Here is a 20,743-nt window from a genome sequence, read left to right as displayed (position 1 = left end):
TTAAAACCTACTATGGTAAGATCAAAGTCAAGGTACCGAAAACACTTAAACAACTATATACAAAACCTTTATAACTTGTAACACACAACCAAAGATCCCAGCACAGTCATCAGTTCTCCAAACAATTCAATAAAGTAATAATGGAAAATTCTTCCTTCAGTCTCTCAAAGGGATTCCACGAGCCACAGGCAGGCGGGGAAGCCAACTCCCTGGCTGGAGATCCTGCAGTGGAGATACGAGACATGCTGTAGAAAGGTCCCAGCTATCAACAGCTCAACAGGGCACAAGCTGGACTCCTGTTTCGGTGTTGCTTTTTCAAGAGCGCTGACAACCAGCAAACATACTCATAATTAATTCCAAGGACAGATTCTTCAAGAACAAAATCCCCCTCTCTACATTCACGACCTTCCATGGCTCATTACTTCCCACACTGTTAGTCCACAGTAAATACAAAGAGGGTGCTGTGAATAGATAGGCGTGCATGGAGCCATTATGTAAGAGGCCTAATCTTCTCTGAGCCCAGTTTGGGGGCTGTGTTGTTTGCTGAATGTTTGGAAGACAGTGGACAAAATAATCCCAGATTCCTCAAATTATTTCTGATACAAAATATAACCCAGCCTATTTCTAGGTGTCAGTTTTTATTTTAAAAAGCTTTTATGTGACTCAGAGAATGAAAATCTATTATCCTGGCATTATGGAACACTGCAAATTATTAATTTTTAATTTACTTTATTTATTCCTTGCGGGGACTCAGAGCAACTTATATTTTCTCTTCTCCTTTTTGTCCTCACAACAACTCTGTGCGGTAGGTAGGGATCCCCCGCTTTCGCCCTCCGCCCCCCAGCTCCACTTACTGGGCCAGCAGGGGAGGAAGGCACAGGAACAGGCCTCCCAGGTGCGCTCCCGGGGCAGCGTGATGAAGTCACTGATGTCATCGCGCTGCACTGGGAGCACTCCTGCGCTTTGCTGCTGGCCGATTTGGGCCCCAAATGGGCTGAATTGGGCCCGTTTGAGGCCCAAATTGGCTTGCTGTGAAGCAGGCACACCCAGTGGCTGTGTGGTGCCATCACCAAAAATGCCATCACTGGAAGTGCCGTCACCATGCAGCCAAGTAAGAAAGAAAGGAGGTAAGAGCTAGGTCTCCCCCTCCTCCCACTGGGAGGGTAAGGGGACCTGGCAACCCTAGAGGTAGGCAAGGCTTAAGTAGGTGCGACTGGCCCAAGAGAGAAAATGAATTTGAACCTGGGTTTCCTAGATCTTAGTCCAATGCTGTAACCTCTACTGCTACCCCATACTGGCTCATTATATTGCTACTACTTGTAATATTACTTATAAAATCGATCTCATTGCAAGTTAATTCTTTTGCCTCTATTCATGTGTGAACAAAACATTTGTTTTTCTGTACAAATTGCAGCCTCATAATACATAAAACAAATCTATTTTCAGAAAATGATTCTTTCTTTTACCTTTTCTTCTCTTTTAGACTAAGCCACGTCTCCAGCGGGGTGGCAGTTCTGCATCTTTGCACAATAGTCTAATGAGGAACAGCATTTTCCAGCTCATGATTCATACCCTTGACCCACTTGCAGAAGGTATCAATAACTTCTTTTATTCTTTCATGCTACTTTCTTCTCTCTTTCTGTCTGTCATTCTCTCAGTTCTTCCTAAGATTATCTTCAGCAGCAAATGCCGCTTTTCTCCTATTTTCTGTAGGCACAAGTCACAATGCCTGAAAGTGCACGCTTTCTGCTCATAAGGCTTTCTCACTTATAAAGCCCTATTGCAAAGAAACACTTGCTTAAATCCTTGTTTTAATAGAGGTATTGCTTAATGTATATCTCTTCCTTCAGCTAGATTTAAGTTTTAAAAATGTACATGTTGTTTAAGTGTGCACGCGCATGTGTTCTGAAAACATAGCTTAGCTGTCCTGCAGTTAAACATGTATTCTGCAATAACGTTTTTATTTGCAAAGCTAAAAATTATAACACAATGTAAAGAAATACAGGTCTGATTATTTCCAAACTCAAGTGATTGCAAAAATTAAATAGCTGTATGCCTGTGACAGATTCAGTGGCTGGGGTGTCACATGTGGCTCTTCGGTATGCCAGCTGTGGCACCTTCCCCACATTTCAAGAAAGCAGGCAAGGTTCTTGTCTCGTGGGGTTTGTGGTTGGCAGGTGGTTTCTACCTTGAAACAGCTGCTGCCAGAGGAATGGGTAAGCTACTGGTCTCCCTGAGGTGCAGCCTTATGCCTGGGATGGAAGTAAAAGTAGCTCTTTTGGTTGATGGTACTTGTGAATGTGGCTCTTCACGAGCCATGGACTGAGTGTCACTGCTCTGTATTGTAAACACAAGGAAACCAGATTCCACTTGAAAACCACTTGAATATAACTTTGTGCCAATTTAATAATAAAGTTCTCCTCTCTCACATTTTTGCTGCTATATGCACCATCAAGGCTCAGCTCAGACACACCTGTTGTGTATGTGTTGTTTTGAATATACTACCAGAAATAATCAGCATTCCCTGGGAACTGATAAAACTACACCACTGTCAAAGGAAGACCACAATTCAATCACTGTGCACAATTGGTTGGTAATCATTGGTCTGAAATGTGAATTCTGAATTTTAATATTCAAAAATTAGAATTTTATTTATGTTATTTATAGTCCACCTTTCTCACTTGAGATTCAAGGCGGATTACACAATGTGATTCAGTAAGATCAACAGTTGGAGCATTCAGTGACTGATACAATAGGGTATGGATTGCAGAAAATTAACAACAAACAGAATTCTGAAACAATGCTGAAACAAAACACAATCAATTTAACATGACAATTTAACATAAATGACACAGAAACAACCCATAATTATTCAGTATCTTTTGATCTTAAAACAGAGTTAGGGGCTTGTTTCTCACTATTGTTGGTGCATTGTTTTGTCTTCAAAGGCTGCATGCACATCTGCATTAAGTAACACACAAAGGTATCCCAGCAGGTACAATGTATTGTGGGACAAGTACAACCACAAGGCACACTTAACCACACTTTTACTTCATGAGCTGTAGTTATAAAAGCATCAAAACACCATGGCATGGATCTACTGAAGTGTTTCTGCCCAAAGAGCGCAATTTTTTCACACTCTTCCAAAATACTGTTCATGGAGACAAGGGATACTAAGGAATACCCTTTCAGGGGCATTTGAGGCTACAGCAAGGAGGAGAGGAACTTCTGCTCCATGGGAGAATTCATTCTGACTCTGGAAACACTCCAGTGGATTTAAGTCTTTAACTGGTATGTTGTGATTTACAATTGGGCTGTTTTTGACTGAAGGTGTATGCCTGTGGAAACACCACCCCTTTGTAAAAGCTTTCTTAAAAGGAAAAGAAAGAGAATGAGAAAAATGTTGAGAGAGACACAGTGAACAGGTAAAATTGAAAAGAGTCCAGTAGCACCTTTAAGACTAACCAACTTTACTGTAGCATAAGCTTTCGAGAATCACAGTTCTCTTCGTCAGATGTGTCTGACAAAGAGAACTGTGATTCTCAAAAGCTTATGCTACAGTAAAGTTGGTTAGTCTTAAAGGTGCTACTGGACTCTTTTCGATTTTGCTACTACAGACTAACACGGCTAACTCCTCTGGATCAGTGAACAGGTAAGAAAACAATTGAGAGGAGATGAGATAAAATAAAAGATAGAAGTAGATAAAATATGCAAAAAGAGACTGCAGACTGCAATTTAATTCACACATAAATGTACCCTGTGATCATGGAGGTAGCTGTGAATTTCCTGCACTGTGCAGGGGGTTGGACGAGACGACCCTTGGGGTCAGTACCAGCTCTATATTTCTATGATTCTATGATCAGTTCTCAAAGCATTTGGGCTAGTAGGTACAACTTCAGCCTGACGTTTGCCTGATCACGAACTTAGGAAATATTCCTGACCTTGTCTTGAAAATTTGTGTACTTGGAATCGTATGTTTCATGTTAGGAATACTAAGCCCTGAAAATGATGTGGGTTTATTGCTTTATTTTAATTATTTCTATGTAAATAAAGTAAAATATGTGGTAAATATCACCGTATCCCAAAATCCTAGGAAGCACTTTTTAATACAATAAAGTTACAGACAAACTTGATATCTGTCCTGGCGAGGGGGACAGGGAACCTGGCACTTACCTCGTGTCTCATCCATCGGGATTTTCACGTGCTCTTGGAGCTTGCATGATGACATCATATCCAGGAAGTGACATCATCATGCCGGCCATGGGCATGCTCCCACACTTTGTGCTGGGCTAATTCTGGCCCATTTGTAGGGGCCAATTTTGGTCCCAAATTGTGGGAGCACATCCACAGCCAGCGTGATGACATCACTTCAGGAAGTGATGTCATCACATGCTCCGGGGGTTCGCACACTGCACATGTATGCTGGTGGCAGGCAATGTCCATGGGTGGCCCAAGGTCACCAGCAACCAATGTGCAAGAAGGTAAACCGCTGAGAGATTGCTCACCAACAGTGGAACCTGGGATCCCTACTTATATCTAACATTAGTATTCAGACACTTTTTTGTTTTATATTTTGTATAAATGTACAAGATAAGAGGGAAAAACTGGAATAACAAACATTAAAGAATATATGCAGATAATTAAAACAAAGTGTAATGGTTAAATATGTTTATTTTTATTTATAAATATAAATACATACAAAATGTAAATCTTTTATTGAGTAGTACACTCCAATAGATATAATAGTCAAGCATCTTTTCCCCTCACTTATATAAGATTAGTCCTATCTTTGAAATTTGGTCCAATGAGATAACAATAATACAATTTCAATAGACTGTTCATCTCTTTGGTATTATATAATATGTTATCAAAATTTGTCAGATTTATACAAAGTGGTTTTAGCTTTTCTAAAGAATAAGCATGTACTTGCAAATAGACATGAACATAGGATGATTTTTCTAAGTGTTTATCTGCAACAATCCAGCATGTCTTAAAAATTTTTTAAACCCTGTCATTGTTTTTTCCGTTGTCTACCTATTAAAGCAATAACAGCTTTACCTCAGGGCATTTACTGAGCATTACAATATTTATTGAGTCATCAAATACTCCCAGTTGACTTGTTTCTCTGCTGGGAATTAATAAGAAATGATACCAAACAGCATTTATATACTTCAAAACATTCAAAGCACTTTGCGTAAATTAATGAGCAATCCTTACAACAAACTTTTAAAATGGGAATAGTAATTCTGCCCTGTGTACTAGATGGGAGCTGAAGGATGAAGCTACTTATGAGATCCTTGTAGAGGAGACATTTCCTGATTCATACTGAGCAGTAGCAGCAATATAGTTGGTTCTTAAGCGCTTTTGTCTGTATAACATACTTAATTGGTTTACTGACTTAAGTTATTATACCCAGTGAGGAGGACCCACAGTACCTTACATCATTCTCCTTGCTTCCATATCCTCACAGCTCTGTGAGGCAAGTTAGGCTGAGAGTGTGTAATTGAACCAAGGTCACCCAGCAAGCTTCCTTGGCAGAAAATCCTAGGGCTTTTCTGCACTGAGTTTTTCATTGATTCTGGCTCCATATTGCTTCAGTGTATAAGTTCTGCATGCATAGTCAAAATACCTTGGTTCAGTCTTCAAATTACTTCCCATACTCTTTCAAGTTCTGTATGGTAAAAGGCTGCATCTGCCTTTTAGATTTTCCCCAGGCATTTTCTGTGTTTTTTCTCCTTGTGCATGTGCTCATTCTTTTAAAAATAGCAAAGTTAAAAGACCCAGCATTCACCTTTTTGTTGCACATATGCTCTCAGGCTTGCTTGACGATATCACTTATGGGAAATGATGTCATTGTGCCGGCCTGGGAGCGTAAAATTCACATGGGGCCAATTTAGACCCCAAACGGGCCTGATTTGGCTCATTTGGGGTCCCAGTTGGCATCATGTGAAGCACAGGAGCACTCCAGGGGGGGGGCACACTGACGTCACTCCCAGGAGTGATGTCATCACCTCCTACTAACTAGGTAAGTAGTGGGGGGGGCAGAGAGTAGGAGCAGGGAGTCTCCCATCCCCATTGGGGGAATGCCAACCCTAAGCTGATGACATCCATTTTCCCTCAGTTTTTATCCTTGCCCTGCTTTTATCTTAAATGCAGGTGTTCAAGAAAGTATCAATTAAACTCCTATTTAGAGTTAACTATCAAATCGAGGCATATTAGCTAAAGAGGTAAGCTCCTCGTGCTGTGCAGGATCTCATCAACAAGTGAAGGTGCCACTTCTCAAAAGCATATTATTACTGCTTGGCAATGGCATACATGACCTCTATCTCTAAAATATGCTGGTACTGCATTTTTTATTAATTTACTTTGAGGGTTTCCTCACCAATCACCACCACTAGTATAACTATATTATGAATTTTATAGAAAGTCCCTTTAGTTCTTGCTAAGCAAACAGATACCCATACTGGAGGAATAAAAGCTGTAACTGCAGCAAGGGTATTTGAAAATTCATTCCCTTTCTGGAAGCAACCTAAAACTTTCCACCTCCAATTTTTAGAAAGCATACAAAGCAGAATCACAGAGTGCAGTCCTAAGGAGAGTGACCTATTGAAAGCAATAAGCTTACGGGGGCATTTTTTTTTAACTTTAAGTCATCAATTAAACTTAAATCTCAATATGTTTTTGTTAGGAAGTTTTTAAGGTTTCATTTTCAGTGCACTTAAAAATCATTTAATTTTTTAAAATAATGCAGGCATGATCATAAAATGTTTATGAGGTATAAAATATAACAAGGGTAAATGGAGAAAAACTTATGCAGACAGCTATATATATATGGTGGTTCTGTTTAGTTATTCCTCCTGTAAAGGGAGGCAACTCCAACTCAATTACTCCGCTCATCAGGGACACCCATGACAGACTTCTGTTTAAAATCTCTAAATGACATAAAATTGTGTTTTTACATTTCTGTCTGGAACAACAGAGAAGCAAATTGCATTCTAACGGCAGGAACAGCTCCTTTATGCAACACTATATGCACTAGGCATATGGGAACAATTGCTTTACAATAATGAAAGTACTTCTGTTATGATGTGTGTTGAAATAATTCTAACAAAATTTCCAAAATACGGACTTGAAATATGTTTGCAGTATTTTCGTTCATACATTTACGTTTACTGTGAATGAGGGAGCTCTTCCCTCTGAACAGAGCTGCAGCCATCAAGATGCTAAACACTTTCCTTCAAATCTCTGATTCTAACAGGAGGTAAAGGAGCGGTGGTGATTCCTCTAACCCATTTGCTTCATAGACGTGCCTTCATATTTTAGTGCATTTACTGGAATTTGGTATTTGCCACAAGAATTGTTTTCTTGTGTTTTTCTAATCTTATCCAATCATTGTGCATACCTAGAAGTTTAAAATTTCCAGAGATTTTGAAGCCACAATGGTTATTTTTTCTTTAATTTTAAAAATTAAAATATATGCAATCCTTACTTTCCTATCAAATCTAAAATTATTTTACTGATTTAACAACAGAAAATGAATTATTTATGTCTTAGTTGACATATAAAATTGTACTTATCAGTATATTTATAGTATTTAAAAACATAAATGCTTTTGTTTTCTGCAAGCAGCTCTGTAAACATACTCAGTAGTTCAGACAGAGCTGCAAACTGCTGCACCGTAGGCTGCCTTAGCACATGTATCTTAACTTTTGCCATCTGTAGGAAAAAATAAAAGTTGAAATTAGAAAACAAATTGTATAGTAAACAAAATAAACTATTTAGACAAAAAAAGTCTCATACAATCACAATAGGACTACTAGCATATCTGGATATCTAGTAATACTTTATAACATTCCACTATGTAGCATATTTGAAAACACATTATAGCATATTAATTGTTCACAAAATTATTTACATTTAAACAATAACCAGAGCCTTGAAAATATGTTACATATGTTCACAGTTTTCACAAGAATTGTCATTATCTAAACCTGTATATTTCTTTAAAAATGTTCATCCTGTAGATTCTGACTGAGCAAAATCTTGTCTTAAGAAGCATTTCAGTTATTTCAAAAGAGAAAATATTGCACAGGAGGTTTTTTTTCAGAACTCTTCACATCTCTATGTATGATGACTAGGGCTGTGCACGGATGGGGAGATTCAGTAATCCCGCTTCAGGTTTACCTGAAGAGGGAAACTGATTTGGAATACCCCCAAACCTGAAGCAGCAAGCCGCTTTGGATTCGGGGTTTGGGAATTGCATCAGTAAGCTCTGTGAAGATTCGGAGCATACTGAAGTGAGTGGGGTACTCCCCACCACCACCACCTACCCTCCCTGGGGCAACCCCTCTACCCCCCACCCCCCTGGGGAGACCCCGCCACCCCCACCCAACCCTGTGGAGACCCCTCCAACCCCCACCCACTTACCTGGTGGCAGGAGGGTCATCAGCTGGGCGACGGCAGCGGCAGCACAAGGCAGCGCGGCCTGGAGCCAGCCGGCTCCTCTGCCGCCACTGCCCAAGCCTGCTGGGTGGTGGGGAAGGCTGGAGCCGCCTCCTCTGGCCCTTCCTGCCCCTCAAATGGCCGCAGCACAGGAAGGGCCAGAGGAGGCGGCTCCGGCCTTCCCCGCCACCCTGCAGGTTCAGGCACCGGCGTGGTGGCGGCAGAGGAGCTGGCCCGGAGCCACCGCAAGGTAGGTGGGGGGTTGATGCTTAAAGGGCCCCGCCACTGCTTGCAAGCAGCGGTGGGGCCCGTTAAACAAGCCCCAAAGCTTTCCAAAGCATTTCTGAATACTTCGGAAAGCTTTGCTTCGGTATTCGGTATTTGCTTTGGGAATACTGACGCTTGCTGAATCGGATCTGCTTCCGGTATCTTTACCCGAAGCGAAACCCGAATAGCACAGCCCTAGTGACGACTGAATGTATTTCACTATGTGCCTCAATTCTCAAATCGCTTTCTGCACACATGCCTTGATGCAACTTGCTATGCACTTTGTAAACAGCAAGGGCTATATAATTAGTGAGGCCTTTACTGTGAAGTTGAATGTATGTATTAAGATAAATATCTACCCGAAGATGTCATTTACACAAGCATACAAGATATTTTGCTTTAAAATAATGAGACTGATGCAGATTTCTCAACTTTTTTCAAGAGGAGATTCTTTCATATTTGCTGTAGTCTTACTGAATGTTTAGAACACACTGGCTAATAATGAAGTCTTGCTACTAGCATCTGTATTTCCCATTTGTCAGGCTGTGGCACGCCCCCTGGCGGCGGGTCGGGGTGGGGCGGTCCCGGCGGGTCCGTGCTGGTAGCCTGGAGCGGCTGGGCGGGTCCCCAAGGAAGCGTGGAGGCCCTTTCACGGGCGGCCTCAGACTAGGGCGGCCCTTGTCTGACCGGCGGGCCGGTCAGCACGTGGCTCCACCCGGCCGGCTGCGCCTTAACCTTCAGGGCAGCCAGCTGACAAATGGCAGGGTGCTCGCCTTAGGATGCCGGGCTCCTGCTATGTCTCTTTCCGTACCTTCCTCCTCGGCCTGCCTCCAGAGCCTCCTTAAATACTTTCCCCTCTCCAGCTCCACCCTCACCCCCGAGTGCTTCCGCCCACCATCAATCCCAACACCTGTGCCACCTGCATCCCAGCCCATTGTGCCCACCTCCCTCTGCCCCGTTGGTGGGCTGCTAGCCGGGCTGCCTCGCTCTCCCCCAATGCCTCTTGCCCTCCTCCCTCCTGCCCTGTGATGGACGGCGGGCTAGGCCCCTGACGGGGCGATCTGGCCCTTCCCCGGGCCGCCCTCCAATCACAGGCTGGCTTGCTCCTCCCTCCCCCCTGCTGGCCCCGGCCGCCATCCCGCTCGGCCGAGGGCGCCTGCGCCGGCGTCCGGCCGCCCGGCGCAGCCTCGCCCCGCTCGCTGCGGCCTTCCCCGCGGCCCGGACGGGGCCGTCGCCGCCAGAGCGCTGACCGCGCCGGCCGCCGCTTCCGCGTGCGCCCGCTGTCGTGGCCGCTCGGGCTCCTCTCCTCCGGTGCGGCGGCGGGCGGCGGCGCAGCGACGGCGCAGCCGCTGGGGCCTTCTCCCACCGGTGGGGCCTCGTCCTTGGTCTCTCCCGCCCGGTAGGTGGGTTCTGCGTCGTCGGGGGGGTGGGGGTGGGGGGAGTCCGAGGCCGGTGTGTCGGGCCTCGGACACCATTTAGGCATAAATTAACATGCAAAAGGCAGGAAACAGCTGGATAAAGATGTGGGGTAGAACACGAGTCTTTCATTGACAGTGATGGCCTGGAATGATGTACTTTTCAGAAGATGACGGGGGTGGGACAGGACTCTAACACACTAATGTGGAAATCTCTTGCTGTACACTGTGCTCACAGAGGATTGAGTCAAGACTATTATGTTTTCCACTGTAGGAAAATTTGGTACAAATCACATAATTTAGACCTTAGTTGATACTAGCACTTATTGCTACAGAGCTGCTGTAGCAAAATGGTTAAGTGGATGGTCTACGAATCAGTACTGTGCTGGTTCAAATTCCTCTACTGCCCAAAACAAAGTAGGTGGGCTTGGATAAACCACTCCTCTCAGCCCCAGCTCCCCAGCTGTATTGTGGGGGTAATAATAACTCTGGCTTTGTTTACTACTCTGAGTAGGGCACTCATCTGTCTATTATTAATACAAATATTATTTCTTATTTAATGATTTATTTCTAGATAAACGGAATGCTTGTATGCTCCTACAGTAACAGATAGTGGTCCTTTCTTTATAACTTGCATCTCATAATTTTTTATACCATTGGATCTGGCTGGGGCGGTGTGTGTGTGTGTGTTGGCAACAGTGAAGGAATGCTGTAGCCTACATACTCTGTGAACTTTCTTGGAGAATTTTATTGAAATGTGGAGGAAAAGATGCTAAAGCAGGTAGACCTTCTGTTGACTTTTCTTATAAGGTTATTCAGATGAGTTCTGCTGCATTTTTCATCTAAAATAGAAGCTGTTACTTGAAGTATTTCCAATTAATGAAGGACTGATACTAAATTGTAATTAAACAACATTGCATTAAAGTCCTATTAAACTTAGTATCTAATATCGTATGGTGCTACTTTGGCGGGGAGTGGGGAGAAAAGTACATAGCTCTTTGAGCTATAAAAGGTAGTGGTGGTGGTGGTGGTAGTAGCTGTTGTAGTTGTAGTTGTAGTTGTAGTAGTAGACATAGTTACAAAAGAAAAGATTATCATGACATCTCATTAGGCATCCTGACAATCTTAAAAAAAATTGTGGGTTTTCTGTGATGTGTAATCAATACCGCCTCATCCCTCACACATAACCATGTGGCACAATGCCTTGCCCCCAACTCATGGGTTGTACTGGGGCACATCAGGCAGCAGTATCTAGTTTTTTGTGTTGCAGTCACAGAGCATCCATTAATGTAAAATCTGCTTTCTCAAAAAATCTGAATAATTTTGGTGATCATTAGTACATTGTACATTGTTATAATTAGGAGATAATTAGTACATTGTTATAATATAAGTTGGCACTTTGATAGAGAATTGTGGACAGAAATTTTATAAATTTATAAATCGAACTGCCAGTGGTTGCATTCATGTTGTCTGAATGTCTTCTTTCCTACTCATTTTTTCCTAGCACAATCCTTACGCTTTCATATTTGTTTGTCTTATTGGTTAATGACATCACACAATTACCATGACAAGACTAGATAACCAATATCCCTTATCTTAAGTGTAGCTTTACATCCGTGTATGGGATACTTGGTACCATGACCCATACTCTTCCTTCCCTTCAGAACCATCTCTGACTCTTACAGTGCAATCCTATGAAGAGTTACCCTAGTCTAAGACCACTGATTGACCTTAGACTGGAGTAACTCCACATAGGAATGCATTATTATTGTAAAAGCTTTCTCCACCCTTTCTTCACTGGTTCTGTTCTGCTCTTCTTACTTTTAAAAATGTCTCCCTTGAACATCTCTTGCTTCCTTCCTTCTTACTTGTTAGATCAGTCTTAGAATTGGTTCATTTTTTCTGCAGAAATTCAGTTGTTGGTTTATCCTCATTATTCTTAGATCATTGATGAGTATCATAAAGAACTTGTGCTTGGATTCAAGCCTTCAGGCAGTTTTTTCTAGAATCTTGAGAATCTTTATAGTAATGCTGTATTTGTGCCTCAAACAGCAGCCACTAGTATGTAGCAGGAAATGGAAGAATACATTATTGAGGTACTTTCTACATTTTTAAAGAATCGTGTAGTAATAAACTAGCTGGGCTCAAGCATCACTCTAAAGAGACTGCAATAGCAACAGCATTGGTGCTGGTAAATTGTGTGGATCCCAGTGCTTGGCACTACATCAAGATACAGTCAACTAGAATGGTATAGATAGTGTGAATAAACTGAGCATCAGTCTGAATTCAGTGCACACTGTCGAGCTGTAGATTTGTCTTCCTGTAGGTAGAACAGCTCTCCTTAGCTGATCAAACTAGTTTGCAACTCTCCCAGAGATCTAATGAGTTGTGCCTATGATGTCACTTATGTGAAGAGTATTGCTTACTTTCTCCAAGCCAAAAATGGTGATGGAAGGATTGGAATTGTTTTTAAGGGTGAGTTGGTTCCTAGTTCTACCATGTAAACAGCCTTTTAAAAGTGAAATGATGCCATCATGCCCCACCTTCAAGAATCCTGTAAGTATTTTTGTGTCCCCCTCTCTCCAGTTGTGCAGTATACCTCTTTGATGGAATGACTGTTTGTTCCCAGAGCAAGGCAAACCTCTGAAGGAAGGCACAGTTGTCATGGTACCACAGCATGATCGGACCTAAGAAACAGCACTATGAGGGACATTTCTCCCTTTGTTTTGTATGAAAGACCACCTGTACACACTTAATATATTTTGGACTGGGATGTCATTATCAAATGGTGTTAAGAATGGAGATGGATAGCAAGCAGGAAACAAATTAGACTGAAACCATATTTTAGCTAATTCAGGAATTCAGATACAAGATTTTAAAAATGAGCAGAAAAGAGAATCCTCAACTATTAAGCAATAAGCTTGGAAATTGTTACAGTACCTTAGAACTAAAAGCAAAAGTGAGTCTTAAGTAAATGTATTTGAACTAAGATCATTTCACAGGAGAACAGGCAAGAACAATTGAAACAATAGGCTCTGAACAAAATAATAGACTAGAGCTTCTATAATTACTTTTTAAGTGCTTCCATTTAAAAAGAAAGAAAGACATCTAAAGTTCCATTATCCAATTCGTGGAGATCCATAAATCTTCATTATTGGTAGACAGTAATAAATTCTCAGAAATGCAAAACTAGTTCTTAGTACTGAAGGGAGGGTGTCACTACATCTATGAAGAATTATGCTTCATTTCTCATGATTTTGCATCTCTTCTTATCATAGGAATAAAATTTGAGGAGATCTGAAATCCATAATAATTTATCCTCCAAAAGCAGAAAAGGAGAAAGCAACAACATCCACAATAAAGCTGTAATATTTGCATGTATATGATTTCAGTGCAACTTTAAACTCTAAAAAGAAAGAAGGGGTTTCCTAAGCCCAAGTCTTAATACAGGAGGCTTTAACCAGCAGAAGCTATATTGTCTAGTTCAGGAATGAACCATGTATGTTACCATAGCACTTCAGAATCATCCAAAAGACTGTGCTAGCTTTATGCAACTTGCTTTATATTGTTGGAGAGCCATTTTGAGGACTGGATGGATAGTGGGCTAATCAGCCCGCACACACCCATATACACATGTAGACTGAAAGCATCTTTTTGCCACTGATCCTCCACCAGTCATCTTTACTATGGGTGAGAAACTGGGGACAGGTGGTAGATTTGTCTTAGAAGCTAGTGCTCGCTGACCCCTAGGCTAGAATTTAGCTCTCATGGTTCTGAACATTTGAAAAAATAAATTCTAAAGGGCCTGAAGGACAGGGGGCACAATAAAATTAGCCCAGATTCAGTGGCTGCCATACAGTATTTCCAATGAGTATGGCTAAAACCATCTGAGCATGGCAGACTACATAGTTCCTTACCATGTCAGTCTTACTGCTCCTGAATTTAGCCAAATCGGTGTAATATCAAGGACAACACGTGTAGCAATCCTTAATTATTGTCTTACTAGGTGCTTTCATATAAAACAATAACGTTTCTTCAGACCAACCTAGCTTGAAAATACATTAACTATAAAAGTGGCTCTTGTAAAAAGTGTCTCATTGCTGTTTGCCTGCTCTGCAGAAACCTTAGATAATTGCTGTGGAATTTTTTTAACCAATTGTGAAAGAATGTGAATTATTTTGAATGTCTGCTAGTTCCTTATCTTTATGTCTTTTGCTATGATGTTGTAGAGCTTGGATCATATGGAAAGCTAATGTATTATGAAACAATGACTGAAGAAGGTAAGAAATATTTTAGAATTTTTGTGTCAGCATTTTTTTTTTACTTTACAAACAAGTATCTCTTTGGTGGTTACCTTTTTCTTCTTTCGGGTTTTTTTCATTTCTTCTATGCATGATTTCACTAACGTATGATGTGACGTGTTACCATACTTTAAAACATTTTTATCAACTTGCATTTGCGGGTTTTTTTTAAATTGTCATACAGCAAATACATTTTTGCTTAATCTGGCAGGCATGTATACAAATAAATATATATACACTATATATACACTTCATTCTTATGCTTTTGCAAGCTGGGGATTTGCAAGACTCGCAGTGAGGGAAATCCCATCCTTCATGTGATCCCCTTCCTCTTTCTAGCCCTTTCTCTCCTATCCCGTTTCCCAGTCTCTCTTCCCAGTCCCTACTGTCCCCCACTCACCACTTTCTCTCCTGCTCCTTGTTGCTATTGCAACTGATAGTCTTGCTGGCATTACCTAGACCCAGGCTCCACTGCCTCAGATGCTAGGCAACCCCCACAGTGCCAACTCAGATCTTATGAAACCTCAGTAAGCAGTCTGCATTTTGGGAGGATTGCAAAAACATCCTCCATTTTTTTAAAAAAAACTTTTCATTTTTCTGCAAACCTGGCAATTCTTCCACATGTGTGTGTAGGATTTTTTTGATCCACATTCTGCAGCAATGTTCAGAATGGATACATAGATATGTATTGACATTATGATTCAGGAAGAATTATTCAGATCAGTTATCATAGTGATGATCATATTTTTCTAGTATTAATTTTAATTAATAACAAATAGCTATATAAATAAATGTATAAAATGCTCACAATTTTAGCCAACTACCCACTAATTAGAATGTGTTTCATTGAGCTGAGTTATTATGTGAACCACATATCTGTAAAGAAAACATTAGATTTGATTCCCTGAAGCCAGGTTAATTTAAAATCCAATATTCTGGCATAACAGATTTGCTGTGAGAGCTGAGTTAAATTAATGATTCTTTTCCAAGCTGTATTTTAAGGAACCCATAAAGTCCTGGGAAGTTTGAAGAATTTTTCAATGAGAAAATCTGTAATGGTCGACAAGCAGGGCCAGCTCCAGGGTTTTGTGGGCTCCAAGTGACAGAGTATGAACACACCCTTTCCCTTTCCCTTTCATTCCATCCCCATCTCCTCTAGCCACTCCTCTTCTTTATATTGACCAGTCTCCTATGCTTCACCCTTCCTCTTGTAACCACATCCCTTCAGGCTAAGGGGAATGGAGTGAGCTGGCAGGAGGCAGCGACCTGCTTTCTCTCTGCTCCTCAGTGCCAGTTTCCTCCAGCCCGTCCCATCCTCATTGCAGCTGCTGCTCTGTTGAAGACAGGGCAGAGGTAGGCAAATCACTGCTTCCTGCTAGTCTGTTCCATCCTCCTTGTGGCTGCTGCTCCAAGGAGGAAGAGGAAATAAAAACAGGGTCATTGCTGAAAATGGTGGTACCAGAGTAGGCAGTGGCAGCAGTGGGCCTCCAGGCAGCCTAGAATGAAGGAACCTCCTCCAGAAATTAACGTGGCTCCCCTCTGACTTGATCGTTCTTGTTTTGAAGGAAAATGAACGTTGTACCTGAGGTGATAAATAGGGTGCTATGTTGTTTGATTCTGTTGTTTTTTTTTAAATCTCAGCTTTCTTCTTTACTCTTTAATGTTGTAAACTTACTTTAAATTGAAAAGTGCATAGCAGTGCATGCCTTAGAACATGCCCTTGGGATCTTCTGCAGTGTGCTGGGGCTCTATGGCATATGGTCCGTTAATATGCGACAGGATTCTATAAAGGATAGAAGTTTGAAAAGTGAGCTAAAAGACAATAAAATGAATTGATAAAGGTATACAAGAAACTATAATAATATTACTTGAGTGTAAATCTAGTTAATGGTCAACTATATTTACACTAAAATAATATAACTATAGTTTGTATATTGTATAAATTGGATCTTAAAGTTCGGGTTACTAATTGGAGCTTCTGCTTTTTATGTTCAATTTCAATTGGTTTGTGTTAGGTTAGACAGTTAATGTGAAGAAGACAGGTACATGTTTACAATGACAAAGAATGTGCAGGATTCAGGTCCAGTAGCACATTAGAGACCAGCTAGATTTTCAATGTGTGAGCTTTCAAGAGTCAGAGTTCCCTTCATCAAACATAATATATGATATACCTTTTCTCCTTCAACTTTAATAAGCAACTTCTTTGTTTTGTATTTTATCTACGTTTTTATTTTTATTCTTCTGCATTTTTCTAAGCCTCTGCTACCTAATGATTAATTAATTGATAGATACTGGTATCTACCTACCTACCTACCTATAGAGAAAGAGAGATCAAAATGGTGCTTCGCAGCTAAATGCTGAATTGTAGTTCTCCAGTTTGCTGTATCATGACATGAAGTCTTGATAGCACTAAAGCAAGTGTTTAGTTCACACCTTTATAGGGATGGAAATAGAGAATTTGTGAGGAGGGCTGGCCCACACATCTGCACAATTTAGAAGAATACCTTTGCTAGAAAACCTTTTTTTGTGCACTGTATAGACGACATCACAAATAGAGGATCCTTCGGATTTTCTCACAGCTGAACTAACAGTGAACTTACATGTTGTAAAAGAAATACAGGACTGGATCCTGCTGGTTCTTTTCACCTAATTTCATTCTTTACTATAGTTCTGTCTCACATGACATTTTGACCATGCAGGTCTCATGATCCCCAGCATCAGCTTTTTGGTGGTCAAGGGGGGCACATTATCTTTTTCACCAGCGGAAAAGCTGGTTGGATCCAACCAACAGAATTCCCAAGCCTACATTTCTATTGAATACTGCTCATGTAATTAGGTAGTTGTGAGTTGTCTATCTGCTCTCCCTACCCACCAATTTTTCATATGCATGTAACTGCTCTAGCCATTTTCCTAGGGCGGGGTGGGGAGTGGGGAATCCTCTCTTTCCAGATTCTGAGGTTGGAACAGATTTGGCTCTGTGGGGAAAAGATATCTATTGGTAATGCAGTCTAGGTTCTGCATTTATGATCTTTGGCCAGATCAGGAAATGTGTTCATTGATACAAAGTACAGATCCAGCCAGCCCCAGAAGATGCAAAGGATAAAAGGAACATATGACATTTTAGCTATTGAACCATTTGTGCATCGATGTGATGTGTTACCAAAAAGATCTCATACAGGAAATGGAAGACAGATGCTACAACAAATATTTTGTTTCACGTAAGAAGGGAAGGGAAGATCTTGCAAAAGTCTCTAAAATCTTCATGCTTACCTTCTCTATTTAGAATGTCATTTTCCTAAAGAATCTTTAAGTGTGTCCATTTGCTCCTGGCAAGAGCATGTGTTTAAAGGATACCCCTGCTTTTAATTTCTATGAAATGTGCTCGTCACACTTGACAACAACAATCTCCCTGTAAACAATGTATTTTTCATTTCTCTTCGCTTTGAACCTTTGCTGTTCAGTTCTAGCATAGGATTGTATCTGCGTTGCCTGGCTGTTGTGGGCTCAAAAGTTACCTGTGGCAATAGCTTCTGTGGTGCAAATAGTTGCTTGCACTCCTAATCTGGTTATGGAGGCAAACATCTGCCTTTCAGGCCAACTTACCTGACAGCCTCTTACTCTGCTCAGATTGTATAAGCTCCTAAAGCTTCAACACATCTAAAAAAATCTATAGGAAGTCATGCAAAGGCTCTAAATTGAATCCTGTCCCATTCATGGCAGCACAGATGTCATTATGTGCTAGTCCTTTCTGGGGGCAGGAATGGCAACCTCAAAGCTACAAGAAGCAAGTTACAATCTTGTGCCACTGCCAGGACCTTTAAACCTAACTGTAGGATCAGATTGTAAAATCTGCTTTGCTCTAACTTGAACCAGCTACTACGCTAATGGTCCTGAAAAACTACTGTTATGTCTTCACAATAGGTTGGTTGTTATGCATCTTATTTCCCCTCCTTCATACACAGAATTGCACTCCTAGTGCAAGGATTTGAATTTAGGGTTTTAGTTTTGAATTAAGCCTATGCTGATGATCGGACTATTCTTCATTCATTGTTTCTTTCTTCATCTCTCTTCTTAGCACCAGATGTTTAAATAGCTTCTTTCTTTAAAATGTGTCTACTCTGTGAGCTGCTATTATACATTATCTTACCTAAAATACTCCTATATTTGTGTGGTATGTACCAAAGACATTATTTTGTATAAAACCTACTTGCAACTGTTTTTAAAAAGCAACCCTGGAACTCCCAAACCAATTGTAAAATAACAAAAGCAATCCTTCCAGACAGGTGCATGTTCCAGCTTGCAATTGTGTTGGTGTCTGTCATATTCTATGATGTCTTTTTCATAATATGATTGTGTAAGTTTCATGCCTTCGTACATGAGTGCTCCTGTTCCCAACATGCAGTAAATATAAATTTCCAGTGACCTCAGCACTCCAAAAGCATCCCAGAAGACATTTTCCGATAAAATGATCTGAGCCTCAATAAAGTTGAATTTAAACTGCAGGGGTGGGGAGGAGAGATTATCAAGTAACCTGCGACTTACGAGTGCAGTGAAAAGGGAGATAGTAAGAACTCATCTTTCCTCAAAATATTGGGCTAGGCTGTGGTCTCCTGCTTATTATACTTGATCTGTATCCCTACCTCATTTCCCCTACTAATAACCATGTGCAGTAATACATTTGTTCGTGTTTAGGGTATCTCTTAGGCTGAAATCCTATGCATGTTTACTCATGAATAAGTCCCATCACACTTAATGGTATTTAGTTCTAAGTTTACATAGGATTCAGTTATAGTTGCTGCTACTACCTACCAATACAGTTGCCTTCATGAACTATGGCCTTTAAGGCAAAAAGGGGAAAAACGTATCAGCTGTTCTATTTGTAAAAGTGTTGGAACTAATATTAGCAGGTTGTTACAATTAGTCAATTGAAACCAAATGTGTACGGGTTGCCTTGGGCAGAGTGCTTTTTGACAACACACACATTTCCAATTCATTATTTAGCTATTAGACAAAGAATCCGCTATTTAGACAGAGAAGTCTTTTTGTACATCCACTTGAGGTTGGAAGAATTCAGTACATCTGATTTTTTATATATGAAGTCAAAAGTTGAGGTAATGGGTCTACCTTTACAACATCAAATAGCTGGACTTTAAGAAAGGTGTTCTTTTCTTGCAGGAAAGTTCAGAGAAAGGGCATCCATTCTTCATAAGATGGCCAAAAAGTGTCAGGTGGAGGATGGTGAAAAACGGAATGGAAATGCTAGTCACATTGGTAGGTGTAAGAGTATAATATTGTTTCTTCCAAATGGAATACTTATTTAACAGTTTCTTTTCTAATGTATTAAGATATGTATACATAGAATGTTATGCATTACTGCAGGGAATATTTCCCCAGATGCCTCTTTTTATATGTAAATTGCAAGATAAAGGAGTTCACAGTGAAGAATGTTTAAAAATTGGCTCAGTCTCATAAAGAAGGCTCCCTTACATCTTTGATTCTTCCTCCTAGTGGTATAAACAGGGCTTTTTTTCAGCAGGAACGTGGTGGAACGGAGTTCCGGAACCTCTTGAAAATGGTCACGTGGCTGGTAGCCCCGCCCCCTGATCTCCAGACAGAGGGGAGCTTAGATGGCCCTCTATGCTGCTGAGCGGCGTAGAGGGCAATCTACACTCCTCTCTGTCTGGAGATCAGGGGGCGGGGCCACCAGCCATGTGATGATTTTCTCCGAGGGCAACCCACTGAGTTCCACCACCTCTTTCCCCAGAAAAAAAGCCCTGGGTATAAATGCTCATATATGGTCAAAGGTGGAATTGTCACTTTTTCCAGCAGTTTGTTTATCTTTCTTAAATGACATAATGGGAAGAAGAGAGCCCTGTCTGTCTCTCCACCCCTTACAGGCATGGCCATCTGCTGAGAACAAAATCTAAGATAGATGCAAAATAAGATGCTGTAATCTCTGGGTGATCACAAGAAACCAGGATGAGGAATGCATTTGTCAGCTTTTTATGAAGTAAAGAAGGTTAATAATTCTGAAGATGTTACGATGAGCGTTCTGCATCCCAACTGGTCTAATTCAATTTCAGTGTTTAAATTTGGATATTGGTATGACACTGATTTGAAAAAGAAGCGATTCAGTATTTCTGTCCATCAAGACTTAAGTATGCATGTGGTGAACAAATGTCTTTTTTTATTCATGGATTAAGTTTCAGAAAAGATTGAACTGCCCAACAGCACGAAAGTTGAAGTTGAAGTGACACCGCCAAATGATGCTTCAGAACCAATGCAAAATGGGAGCGCCTTTGCAGCAGATGAGGTTAC

General features: G+C 41.0%; 1 protein-coding gene across 1 annotated transcript in view; it reads left to right on the top strand.

Moving 5' to 3' along the window:
* The window catches only part of SLC24A2 (solute carrier family 24 member 2), a 116,903-nt gene that overhangs the window by 69,850 nt on the left and 26,310 nt on the right, over positions 1-20,743 (top strand). The window contains exons 4-7 of the mRNA XM_054986952.1: positions 1,484-1,592; positions 14,354-14,404; positions 19,601-19,700; positions 20,657-20,738. Coding sequence (XP_054842927.1) covers positions 1,484-1,592; positions 14,354-14,404; positions 19,601-19,700; positions 20,657-20,738 — 342 coding nt within the window. The remainder of the gene's footprint in view (positions 1-1,483; positions 1,593-14,353; positions 14,405-19,600; positions 19,701-20,656; positions 20,739-20,743) is intronic.

The sequence above is a fragment of the Eublepharis macularius genome, chromosome 8 (genome assembly GCF_028583425.1).
Source record: "Eublepharis macularius isolate TG4126 chromosome 8, MPM_Emac_v1.0, whole genome shotgun sequence".
In the NCBI taxonomy this organism is placed as follows: domain Eukaryota; kingdom Metazoa; phylum Chordata; class Lepidosauria; order Squamata; family Eublepharidae; genus Eublepharis; species Eublepharis macularius.
The sequence above is the reverse complement of the archived record's forward strand: the minus strand, read 5'-3'. Positions and strand labels throughout refer to the sequence as shown.